Below are 12739 nucleotides of genomic sequence, written 5' to 3'. Positions count from 1 at the left end.
ATTATCAAATGTTGCATAATCAAGGGGATTCCCATCATCCACCAGGGTTGTATCTGAATGAGACCATGTCTTCAGTATCTTTTGCAATTGTGCTCCTCTTACAATTAGACTGGGCTAGACTTTTACCACTCTCTTGCAGCTGCAGAAAATGATACCCTAAGACATCAGGAAAGGCCTTGATTTTTATAGGGTCCCTTATGTTGGTTTTAACTGACATAGGCTGATCATTTTCTTTATTTAAAGGCACATAATCTAGCCATGCTATAATCCCTATATGTGCCACTGCCACCTATGGCCATATCTTTAAGGCATTTCCTTAATTGCATCAGCCCACTGTAGGAGGTGTCATTCCCTAAGGAAGTTGGCCTGAACTATAAAGGAAAGGTAGCTGAGCAGGCCACAGGGAGCAAGCAGGAAGCAATGTTTCTCCACAATCACTGCTTTAGTTCCTGCTTCCAGGTTCCTGCTTGTGTCCCTGCTAGCTTTCCCCAATGATGGACTGTGACATGAAAGTGTAAGCCATTTAAATAGCTTGTTCCCCCAAGTTGCTTTTGGTCATGGTGATTATCACAGTAAAATAAATCAAATTAGGAATAAAAGTACATTTAGCCATTCTCATATTCTCTTTCATGAAACACTTGTTCCCGCTTTTGGCCCATTTTCTACTTTTTTAAACTATTGAGCCTTGAGGGTTCTCTATATAGTCTAATATTCAAGTGTTTTCTCTTTATCTTATCTTTCCATCCTCTTTTTTATTAGATATTTTCTTCATTTACATTTCAAATGCTATCCCGAAAGTCCCCTATACCCTCCCCCAACCCACCCACTCCCACTGCCTGGCCCTGGCATTCCCCTGTACTGGGGCATATTATCTTTGCAAGGCCAGGGCCTCTCCTCCCATTGATGGCCAACTAGGCAATCCTGTGCTACATATGCAACTAGATACATAGTTCTGGGGGGTACTGGTTAGTTCATATTGTTGATCCTCCTATAGGGTTGCAGACCCCTTTAGCTCCTTGGGTACTTTCTCTAGCTCCTTCATTGGGGGCCCTGTGTTCCATCTGATAGATGACTGCGAGCATCCACTTCTGTATTTGCCAGGCACTGGCATAGCCTTATCCTCTCATATGGGCTTTCATAAAATAATACTTTTTTAACTTGATGAATCCCAATTTATCAACTTTGTAATTTTCCATTTATATAAAAAATATAAAACGGTGTTGTTAATTATCTTATTTGGAAGTATAGTCAAATTGTTATGGTTACTGGTACCCCCAGTGGCCATTTACAGAATTATTGGAGAATTATTTTTAAAAGTTTCATAACTGAATCATCATTCATGTCGTCACAATATAATTGTAAACTGGCAGCTCTGTATACCCTAGGGAAAGAGCATCTGCCTGTGTTTCAGAAACATTTAAATCATCACAAAGATGACTGCACAATTTCTCAAAATTCTATTATGTGTAATTATTTTTATTTTTCTTAGGGAAAATTATAACATCAGTGAAAACTTTGAACACTAAATTTTATATGTAAAAGAATTAAGAAAAATTTTAATTAAAACAAAGAGAATCAGGATATGAACAAATGGAGAAAAGTAAGTAGTAACAATAACATATAAAAACAGCTCTATATGGCCTTTAAACTTAATTTTCTTATGACCAGGATAACACAAAGCTTTCAGTGTCTTTCCTATTACCTACCCAAGTAAAGGGAACCCACATCTGAAGAAGAGGTAAAGAAACAGTACCTTGTTAAGTTTAACTATTTTTTAACTAAATTTAACTAGATTTGCTGCTCTTAATTCAATCTCAGGATGCCCTGCGTCTACATCTCTCTGATGTTTCAGGTCTCACAGCTGCTATGCTCTGGATGTTGACCACATTCTCACGCTGCAACTCTCGCTGTTAGAAAACAAAATGAGGGCTACTTGCCAGGTATAGTTCTTATCCCTGAGAGCCTCACTTGGAGCTGAACAAAGCACAATATCGATCAAAGTCTGCAGCAGTCCAGGAATAACTCCTATGAAGGCTATAACAATTATGAAGAACTTTTAACATAGGAATCTTTGTTCTATCTCAATAGTATTTAATGGTGTTTCTTACTTAAGTTTCCGTTTCATAGACATTTTAGATAGATGTACACTTACATGAGAGCTAGTATTATGCAGTATTTGAAATTAGATGTCTTTCAGTCGGCATGTCAGAGCAGAAATCTTGGATATGCTGTTTTTAGTTATATGAACTTCAGAAATTTATTTTTTAGATATTAACTTTTCCACAGTGTAGCTACTACTATCTACTTTAAAATGTAGCAAAATTAGCAAAATTGAATAACAGAAAAATTATGCAGCCATGCCCAGCAAACACTCTCAAAAATATAACTAAAAAAAAAATAACAAAGTCTAACAATTAAACAAGTTATCAAAAAATTTAGTGAATGGTATACCATATAATTCAGTGTGGAAAACTTTGAGTCTTATCAAAATGTTTTTAAATTCAGACCTTGGTTTGAATCCATGGGTATAGACACAGGCTATTCATCATACATCCTTTACATCACAGCTGTATTTATTACCTCTACAGGACTATTAATAGACTTATTACTCTACCAAGAGGACTAAATGTCACAGCTGAGCTGTAAATAATTGTGTTAGCCTTGGTGAGTGCAGGTGAGATGAGGTTGCATGAATTAGTTACACCAACTGCATCATACAGGGTCTTATAAATATCTGAAGTTTAGTGTTATCTCAATAAGAAATTGCCAAGGACCTGCCTCAGCTTGAGAGAGGGTCCTGAGGAAGAGGTGAATGGGAGCGGTGGAAGAAATGATTCAAAGTCAATGATGGGTGCAAGCTGACAGGTCAGCAGTCTGCTGAGATGGCTCCTCAGATAGCTCTCTCTTGCAGAGCAAATCCCATTCTTTCATTTTGCATAAGCTACTTCCTTAGGAATTGCATATTAATTCAATCGTTTTCCCCAGGTACCCTCTTGATTATTCCATGAATCAGCATTCTCTGACCTTAGCCCCTTTGACTCTAAAGACAGAGCCACATGGCCAAAGCTGCATTCACTGCTTTCTATAGGTGGAACATGGCCCCATTGTTCTATTAGACAGACCCTGAACTCAGAGATCTACGTGGCTCTTTCTCCTGAATGGTGAGATTAAAGGTGTGTACCACCATGCCTGGACCTAAGCTTTTCTTCCCCTAAAACTTATTCTGTCCCAGGCTGGCCTTGAACTCAGAAATCTGCTTGCCTTTGTCTCCTGATTAAAGGAGTGTACCACCATGCCTAGGCCCAAGTTTTTCATGGTCACTATTCCTCAAGACCCAGAACAAAAGCCTGTGTCTTCCAGTCTCAAGATCTGGATCATTTCTGGATTGTAGTTCATTCCAGATTAAAAATCGAAACCATTCCGTCTTCAACTGCAAACACAAACAATAAGTGTAGCTGGGTGGGATCTTGCCTGGGATCACAACTACCTAAATCTGTTTGTCTCTGTGAACACAGGATTCAGCTCCATTTCACTTTCTGGAGCTTCTTTACTTGAATCATACATTTTGTTTTTTTAGTTTAGCAAGCTCTTGTTTTTTAAGCTATTCCTTTGCCTTTCAATGATCCAGGTTTTTTCCCCTCTATTGACCAATCATGTCTCCTTCCTTACTATCTTTCTAAGCTGGCTCATTAGTGTAGCTGCCTCTGTTCTTTCAAGTCTATGAAGCCCCTTGTACAATTCATAATTGCATCCTTATATTTTTGTAGTTGAGAAATCCTGTAAAAAAAAAAAAACCAGTTCTCACAGTGATTGATGTATTCTTGAACTCATGTTTTCAGGGTTCTTTCCCATAGACTTAAGGGCTGTCCTGAAAGTCATAGCCACCAAACTGCTGAGAAACACCAAACACACCTTCACCTCCTGGAATTGTGCTGTTTCTGATTATCATGGAGTCATTAACCTTGGCAGAGAGAACAGTCCCTGATAACCTTGGCAAGGACATTCCCAAAGAAGGAACATGAAATATATACATATACATATACATATGTGTGTGTGTGTGTGTGTGTGTAAGTATGAGAATATATATATATTATTATTATGCAAACAAACCTTACACCTACAGCAACCATCAGCACTCCAGGAGCCCCACATCCTGCCGGCTCTGCTCCAGGGGTAGCAACTGTGTCACATGGTCTCTTCTACCGCTATGCCTGATCTAGCAAGAATTCTTTGAAGGATCCTAAATAATGAACTAACCTAGTTTATGTTGTCAAATAATGACCTCTTATATAGACAATGTCATTGTATAGACAGTATGCTAGGGGGAACAAGTGAAAAAGCAGGAGGTTAGGGAAGTAGTTCAGGAAATAATGTTGTGGGTCAAAACATCAGCACTTAAGATTTAGAGAAGTGAATTGAAGGAAGACACATTTCAAAGGTAGTTTGGCATGATTGAGTACATATAGGGAAGAGAAAACTGCAAGATTTATGTCAAGTAATTGCTATGTCACATGAGAATTAGAGAAATAAGTATATGAAAAGAATAAAATCAAGGCTTCTGTGGCTGAAAGGAATGGCTCAGTGGGTAACGTGTTTGTGGTGCAAGAATGAGGACCAGAGTTAAGATCCACAGCACTATGTAAAAGCTAGGTGGGGAGTAATAGATGGCTGTAATCAGAGCATTCAGGGCAGAGACAGGGGATCCTCAGAGCAAGCTGGATAGCTAGACTAGTCAATCGTAAGCGCTGGGCTCTAGTGAGAGACCTTGCCTTAATGGATTAGGTAGAAAACAGTTGAAGAAGACATCCAATCGTCAACCTATGACCTCCATATACATGCACACTCAGGTGTTCTCACACACATGCATACACACAAGCAAAAACGCAAGGCTTCTATTACTTTAGAGATGGCTCTAGTGTGTGGTGGGCATAGTGCATGCACTGAAGAGGTAGAGGCATATGGATCTCTGAGTTGGAGGCCAGCTTGGTCTACAGAGAGATGTTTCTAGGGTATTATGTGAATATATATGAATTAGGTTATCATACATAGAACACTGTGGGGAGCCGCACTCACATTTGCCATTATAAGATGGCGCTGACAGCTGTGTTCTAAGTAGTAAATAATCTGCACATGTGCAGGGGCAGTTTTCCCGCCATGTGCTCTGCCTTTCTCGTGATGACAACTAGGCCGATGGGCTGCAGCCAATCAGGGAGTGACACGTCCTAGGTGGAGGATAATTCTCCTTAAAAGGGACGGGGTTCTGGCACTCCCTCTCTTCGTCTCTTCGTCTCTTTGTCTCTTTCTCTTCGTCTTTTCCTCTGCTCTCTTCCTCTGCTCTCTGCCTCTCTCTCTCTGCCCCTCTCTCTGCCTCTCTCTGCGTCTCTCTCTCTCTTCCTCTCTGCCTCTCTCTGCCGCGCTCTTCCTCTCTTGCTCCTGAGTAAGCAATAAAGCTTTGCCGCAGAAGATTCTGGCTTGTTGCGTCTTTCCTGGCCGGTCGCAAACGCGCGTAAGAGAACACTAGAGCTCAAAGGGAAATCTAGAACAAGCACAAATAGGGTTTTCATATTAACTAAGGTTATGTCATAGAAATTTGTTTTCTACAATCTTGCAACACCCTATGAGAAAATTAGCAACCCCCACCAAGAATTGTTTTAGTAGTCTGGTGCGGGTAAAGCTGAATTGGAAAATCTAACGAAAGATGGATAAGGTGAAAATAAACTAACAGTTTGGGAGACGAGGCCTAACTTTCTGTTTCCCAGAAATGAGACCCTAAGTCCAGGAACCTGTGGTCAGCAAACCAAGCCACAGGCAGCCAATCTGTGGACACCTTGTCATCTGGCCTGAAGTAAGAATAGGTATCTAGAATGGATAAGAGATCCCTCCCCACCCCAAACCTGGGAAGTCTCCAGAGCCCTAACCAATTGTAGAATCAGTCAAACTTCTAGAGATAGAGCTAACCAATCAAGGCAAAATGGCACAAATTCCTCCCTGGAATTCCCCTAACTGACAAATATAAAAGCTAGGCCTGCAAGCCCACTCACTACATGTGTCCATTCCTGAATGAGGAGACCCCTCCTTGCAGGAAATTCTGCTGAATAAACATTCTTTGCTTTTGCATACTACTTAGTTTAGGGTATCATTCTCCCAAGATCTTGGACCCTAACAAGTTGATGGTAAAAAATAACTATGGTGAGTGAGACTGAAATGAGACCTCAAGTGGAAAAAAATCCCCCAACTTTCTCAGCTTGTGTACATGACTAGCCACCATAGCTCTTCTTGCCGCACTCCTTTAACAGTTGTCTGGGCTACTTGTCTGCTTCACGGAACCCACGTCTATAGGGCATGGAATGTGCTCAATTCAGTATGTACTAAAAGAAAAGCCATAAGCTGAATTAAGTTGACTTGTAAATTGTAAAATTTAAATAATGTACATAATGCTCTCACCAAGCTTAAAATGGTAGCTTAAAACAGGTCTCTATTATTGCATTTTAATCGGATAGTTTCTGGCTTGTACACACTCAGATGTCAATATGCATTGTTGAGTGAAAAGTTCAGGCCAGAAAGGAGGTACAGAACTATGTATACCAGAGGCAAAGACCTTTACTGTTTGAAGATTTTACTTTCATTCCAAAATGTTGTCTTCTGATTTGGTGTGCCTGTGTATACGTATCCAGAGAGCGAAAGAAAGAGGAGAGAGAGAGCGGGTAAAAAAGTAAAATAAAATAAAAACTCAAGCAAACCACTGCAGAAGAGAGCTTTGAAAAGCAGGATACCAGAAAAACCAGAGCTGCTGAACTAGTGCAAGGCTCTCACTGAGAATCTTGGTATTGTGTATTTTCAAATGCTTGTCCACTGGGTGGCGGACATCTCTTCTAACACCGGAATTATTTCTAATGCATTTGTACTTTTCTCATAACACCCACACAAGGCTTATTACTTGAAGGAAATCAACCCTCTTACACCGTTTTTAAAACTTTCAACCTGGACAGTAGCCTTCAAATGAAAAGGGTGGGAAAGGCTGGAAAGAAGAGCAGCTCGCTGCGGAAGGACGAGCACAAAGGGACTAAACTACAACTCCCAGAAAGCCACGCGCTGGCTCTAGATGGTGCGCTTGCGCCTGGGTCTTCCCGGCCGGCTAGCTGAGCTCGGGATTTCCGGGAGTAAGAGAAAGCGGGATGTGCACACTGCTGCCGCGCCCACGTCCCTTACGGCCGCCACATCCTGCAGAGCCGTGAAGGTTCCAATCTTTATTTGAGAGTCACCAGAAGACTGACAGCTTGTCTGGCTGCTCCCTGGGTCACGTGGCAGGCAGGATCACGTGACACCCGGGAGCCCGCCTGTAGGGGTCTGTTGCCCTGACAACAGCCCGCTCGCCGGGACTTTCCGGGAGAGCGCGGGCTCCCAGGAGCAGGTAGGTGAGGCGTTGTGGCTGTCTGCGACCCTGTTGTTGTTTCCAGGTTGTACCTCAGGCAGGGTCTCCGAACTTTGTTTTGCGCATTACTCCGCTCCTCTGTCGGGACTCCAAGTCTTTGCTTCGAGCTAGCCCCCAAATCTGCGCTTCCTGCAGCCTGGACTGAGCTGAGGGCCCTTTCGTGGGGTTTGCCTCTGACTAACCTGTTTGTCCAACTCCTCATCCTGACCCTAAGACCTCTTAGTCGAAAATGCAAATAAAAGCACTAAGTATTCCACTGAAAGATGGTGGGCAAACCTGCTGCCGTCCCTTAGAAAAGAAAACTAGCGTTTGTTCGTGTTGCCCTAAAGAGTTAAATCCAAAGGTTTAGGACAGATCTGAAGATGGCCTCTCCTAGCTGAAGTCCAGCTTTGAGACAACTTGACTAGATCCCATTAAAGGTGCTCGCGGCATTGTTTCTTTTAGCCTGCCTTTGCTTCAAGAGAAACATAAATAGTAGTTAATGTGTGTCATTAACTTCCAAGGGTATTCTGTGCTCGTTGGGGATGTTTTAAGACAGGATTGCACTATATAGCTCAGACTAACCTGAAATTCAGGCTTGTAACTCAGGCTAACCTCCCAACTAAAGAGCTGTCTGTCTCCTAAGTGTAGAAATCTCTGGGATGCACCACTAAATTCTTTATTATATTCTGAGTCTTATAAATTCACTTAGTTTATGTCTGGAAAAAAATCCTGATTATAGAAAGTCTATTTTGCAAAACCCTTAATTTGAAAATACGTGAATCCGGAAGCACAACCTGTATACTGTGCTTTACAAGAAAAAATATTAGTCTTTCCACTCCTGCTCTTTTAATTTTTTTTTTTTTAATATTCTCTGTGAGGACCTGGATTCTGAGAGGTATTAGCAGAGACAAATACATATACAGTGGAAAAGATCCTGGAGCCCACCTCTTAGCGACTGGATGAAATGTAATGATCAACCTTGAGAAGACATACTTCATAAGCTACTTTCCCAAGTCAGTTAGCTTCAATGAATTAGACCTCCAATGGTGTCTCGTAATTGCAATATAACTGTCAAGTTACATCATATATATGTGTGTACATATATAAAACTGTCTTGAGAAGTTGAAGTTTAAAGTAGTGTTGTTTTAATGATGTTTAATGATTGTTTTCCTCCAGAGGTGTTTATTTTTCCATCTGTTTCTGTCATTTAGTGTTTCCAATGCTGTGAATAATTTTAAGATACTTGCTTTGTGACGTGAAAATTACTAACCATGGCTCACTATTTCAAAGTAGACCTTGATGAAGAATTTGAACGGTTTATGAAGGAGGTAAGCTCAAGCTGTATTTATTGTAATATTTATTGTAAATTCATCTTGTAAGATCCATCCTTGAGTGCTTTCTTCTGAAAACATAAACCACCCCATCAGCTCATCCCTTCTACCTGCACCTACAGAATTATCCAGCCGTCCTCAGTTCGACTCATTTCAAATGCTGCTGCCTGTTAGCTCAATGCCATCTTCTCACCCAGTCTACCCAGCGGTCCCAGTGAATGCAGCATTCCCTCCAAGGTGCATGTGTGCACGCGCTCACATGCAAACACAAACACATGCACACACACACACACACACACACAGAGAGAGAGAGAGGGAGAGGGAAAGGGACGGAGAGAGAGAGAAAGAGAACCATGTTGAACAAATATTTTGCTCAATTTCTGGTTATAAGGGAGTGGTTCAACCTAATTTTTTTTTAAAGTTAATTTTCTTCAGTTACAATTCATAAACCATTCAGTTCACCCACTTAAAGTTTGTATGACAACTGTTTTAGAATTATATAACCTTCACCATAGTCAGTTGCAGAATGCCTGTATCATTCCTAAAAGGAAACCCTTATCCTTTAACCATTACTCTTGGCTCTTTGTCCTTCCAGCCTTGGGTTATCCCTTACTGCTTTGTCTCCAAGTTTGGCTGTTGCAGATATTCATAGAAATGGAACCATTTAGGATGTGTGGTCTCTGAAGTCTGGCTTCTTTTACTTAGCATGGTGTTTTCAGAGAGTGGTTTGCCATTTTGTGGATATAATGCTTATATGTTGTCAGTTGACAGCATTTGGGATCCTTCCATTTTGGACAGTCATGAATAATGTTGCTCTTAATAATCACGCAAGTGTGAGTGTGGATGTATGTGAATCTCTTCTCAATATTTGCCTACACATGAAATTGGCTAGTCGTATGCTCTGTTATTCCCACCAACCATGTATTCCTTTATGAAGGCCTTGATTCTCATTGTCTTTACTATCTGAGGGCCAGGGATTTGGTTCCGTTGGATGATAATAACCTGCAAAGCGGTGAAGAAAATCTTGATTGGAAGGGCGGATACTCATCCTTTGTCTTTCTCATCTTTGCCATAACACGGAATGGTCAGTGGTTCTATCCCTGTATGTAGACAAAGAAACTGGGGTTCAGGAGCAAGAAATGGAATGTTTCAATGAGGTAGTATGTTTAAAGACTGACTGGAAAGTGATAGAGATACCGGACATTCAGACTGATGATAATTCAGAGGTTTAGATGGCAGCCCTCGTATCTTCCTAGTTGGATGGCTGCATGCAGCAGTGGAAAGCGGACAGTCCTCAGTTGATTTGGATCCCACTTGCTATCACTCTTTGGGGGAGTCATTTCCCCCCTGGGTTTCAGGTTCTCATAAGCGTTCTCTTCGAGGTTTTTTTTTTTTTTTTAATTAGGTATTTTCCTCATTTACATTTCCAATGCTATCCCAAAAGTCCCCCATACCCACCCCCCACTCCCCTACCCACCCACTCCCCCTTTTTGGCCCTGGCGTTCCCCTGTACTGGGGCATATAAAGTTTGTGTGTCCAATGGGCCTCTCTTTCCAGTGATGGCCGACTAGGCCATCTTTTGATACATATGCAGCTAGAGTCAAGAGCTCCGGGGTACTGGTTAGTTCATAATGTTGTTCCACCTATAGGGTTGCAGATCCCTTTAGCTCCTTGGGTACTTTCTCTAGCTCCTCCATTGGGGACCGTGTGATCCATCCAATAGCTGACTGTGAGCATCTACTTCTGTGTTTGCTAGGCCTCAGCATAGTCTCTCAAGAGACAGCTCTATCTGGGTCCTTTCAGCAAAATCTTGCTAGTGTATGCAATGGTGTCAGCATTTGGAAGCTGATTATGGGGTGGATCCCTGGTTATGGCAGTCTCTAGATGGTCCATCCTTTTGTCTCAGCTCCAAACTTTGTCTCTGTAACTCCTTCCATGGGTGTTTTGTTCCCAATTCTAAGAAGGGGCAAAGTGTCCACACTTTGGTCTTCGTTCTTTTTGGGTTTCATGCGTTTAGCAAATTGTATCTTATATCTTGGGTATCCTAAGTTTCTGGGCTAATATCCACTTATCAGTGAGTACATATTGTGTGAGTTCCTTTGTGATTGTGTTACCTCACTCAGGATGATGCCCTCCAGGTCCATCCATTTGCCTAGGAATTTCAAAAATTCATTCTTTTTAATAGCTGAGTATACTCCATTGTGTAAATGTACCACATTTTCTGTATCCATTCCTCCGTTGAGGGGCATCTGGGTTCTTTCCAGCTTCTGGCTATTATAAATAAGGCTGCTATGAACATAGTGGAGCATGTGTCCTTCTTACCAGTTGGGACATCTGGATATATGCCCAGGAGAGGTATTTCGGGATCTTCCGATAGTACTATGTCCAATTTTCTGAGGACCCGCCAGACTGATTTCCAGAGTGGTTGTACAAGCTTACAATCCCACCAACAATGGAGGAGTGTTCCTCTTTCTCCACATCCTCGCCAGCATCTGCTGTCACCTGAATTTTTGATCTTAGCCATTCTGACTGGTGTGAGGTGGAATCTCAGGGTTGTTTTGAGTTGCATTTCCCTGATGATTAAGGATGTTGAACATTTTTTCAGGTACTTCTCTGCCATTCGATATTCCTCAGGTGAGAATTCTTTGTTCAGCTCTGAGCCCCATTTTTTAATGGGGTTATTTGATTTTCTGGAGTCCACCTTCTTGAGTTCTTTATATATATTGGATATTAGTCCCCTATCCGATTTGGGATAGGTAAAGATCCTTTCCCAATCTGTTGGTGGCCTTTTTGTCTTATTGACGGTGTCTTTTGCCTTGCAGAAGCTTTGCAACTTTATGAGATCCCATTTGTCAATTCTCGATCCTACAGCACAAGCCATTGCTGTTCTATTCAGGAATTTTTCCCCTGTACCCATATCTTCGAGGCTTTTCCCTACTTTCTCCTCTATAAGTTTCAGTGTCTCTGTTTTTTTGTGGAGTTCCTTAATCTACTTAGATTTGACCTTAGTACAAGGAGATAGGAATGGATCAATTCGCATTCTTCTACATGATAACCGCCAGTTGTGCCAGCACCATTTATTGAAAATGATGTCTTTTTTCCACTGGATGGATTTAGCTCACTTGTCAAAGATCAAGTGACCATAGGTGTGTGGGTTCATCTCTGGGTCTTCAATTCTGTTCCATTGGTCTACTTGTCTGTCGCTGTACCAGTATCATGCAGAGGTTTCTTTTTTTAAAGAATGAGATAAGCCAGGTGCAGATCCTGACACTGAGAAGGCATGTGTGAGGGCATACAGAAGGAGAATGGAAAAGGATAAAGAAGGCAATAAGAGTGGCTTTTATTTGCTTGAGGTAACTGTCATCTCTGAGGCTTACTGCTAACCTAGGCCTAGTCCTGGAAGCTTCTAGCCTCCATACACTCTAATCTAGGTAGGCCTAGAATGTTTGCAGCCTCTGAGACTTGCTACTGAATATTACTCACCCTCTCTTGTACTTTCTGGCTTGTTCAACTCAGCTGTTCTGGATCAACTTCCTCTCTCAGCTGCCTGCCTCAATCTGGCTTTTCTCTTGGCTTCTGCTCGGCCTCAGACTAACTCTAGCAATCTGTTCTAATCTTCTGGCTCCCTCTCACTCTCTGGCTTGTTCTGCCTTCACCTTTGTGTAGCTTATTCTCTCTTCAGCCCATCTCATTAAAACTCTGCTGGCAAAACTGCCTCCTTCCCCCGCTCTGTGCTGCTCTACTCTCCCCTTCTACTGTCCAGCTTTCCACAGACTCTACTGTTTTCCTGTACTGGACTCTCTTCTCCTGTACTGTCTGTCTTGCCCCATAAGTACCTCCCCTTTCCTCTCGCCTCTCATGAGAGTTGGGCAGATCCTCTTCTCTCAAATCTGTCTTTGATTTGTCACTTTTTCTACCACTCAGTTAGACATCACTTTTAAACATCTGTGCTTCCTTCTGCTAACTTACCTTCATTATTTGGGATTAAAGATGA

General features: G+C 41.8%; 1 protein-coding gene across 3 annotated transcripts in view; it reads left to right on the top strand.

The window, feature by feature from the left end:
• The first annotated feature begins 7137 nt into the window (after positions 1–7137).
• The window catches only part of Cep162 (centrosomal protein 162), a 65964-nt gene continuing 60362 nt past the window's right edge, over positions 7138–12739 (top strand). Inside the window, exons 1-2 of one of the 3 annotated variants that reach the window (XM_006511264.1) lie at positions 7138–7411; positions 8626–8742. In XM_006511264.1, the coding sequence (XP_006511327.1) occupies positions 8686–8742 (57 nt within the window). In that variant the 5' untranslated portion in view covers positions 7138–7411; positions 8626–8685. The remainder of the gene's footprint in view (positions 7412–8625; positions 8743–12739) is intronic. The other 2 variants (NM_199316.2, XM_030244438.1) reach the window with 2 other exon arrangements.

The sequence above is a fragment of the Mus musculus genome, chromosome 9 (assembly GCF_000001635.26).
Source record: "Mus musculus strain C57BL/6J chromosome 9, GRCm38.p6 C57BL/6J".
In the NCBI taxonomy this organism is placed as follows: domain Eukaryota; kingdom Metazoa; phylum Chordata; class Mammalia; order Rodentia; family Muridae; genus Mus; species Mus musculus.
This window is presented reverse-complemented; position numbering and strand designations above follow the sequence as displayed.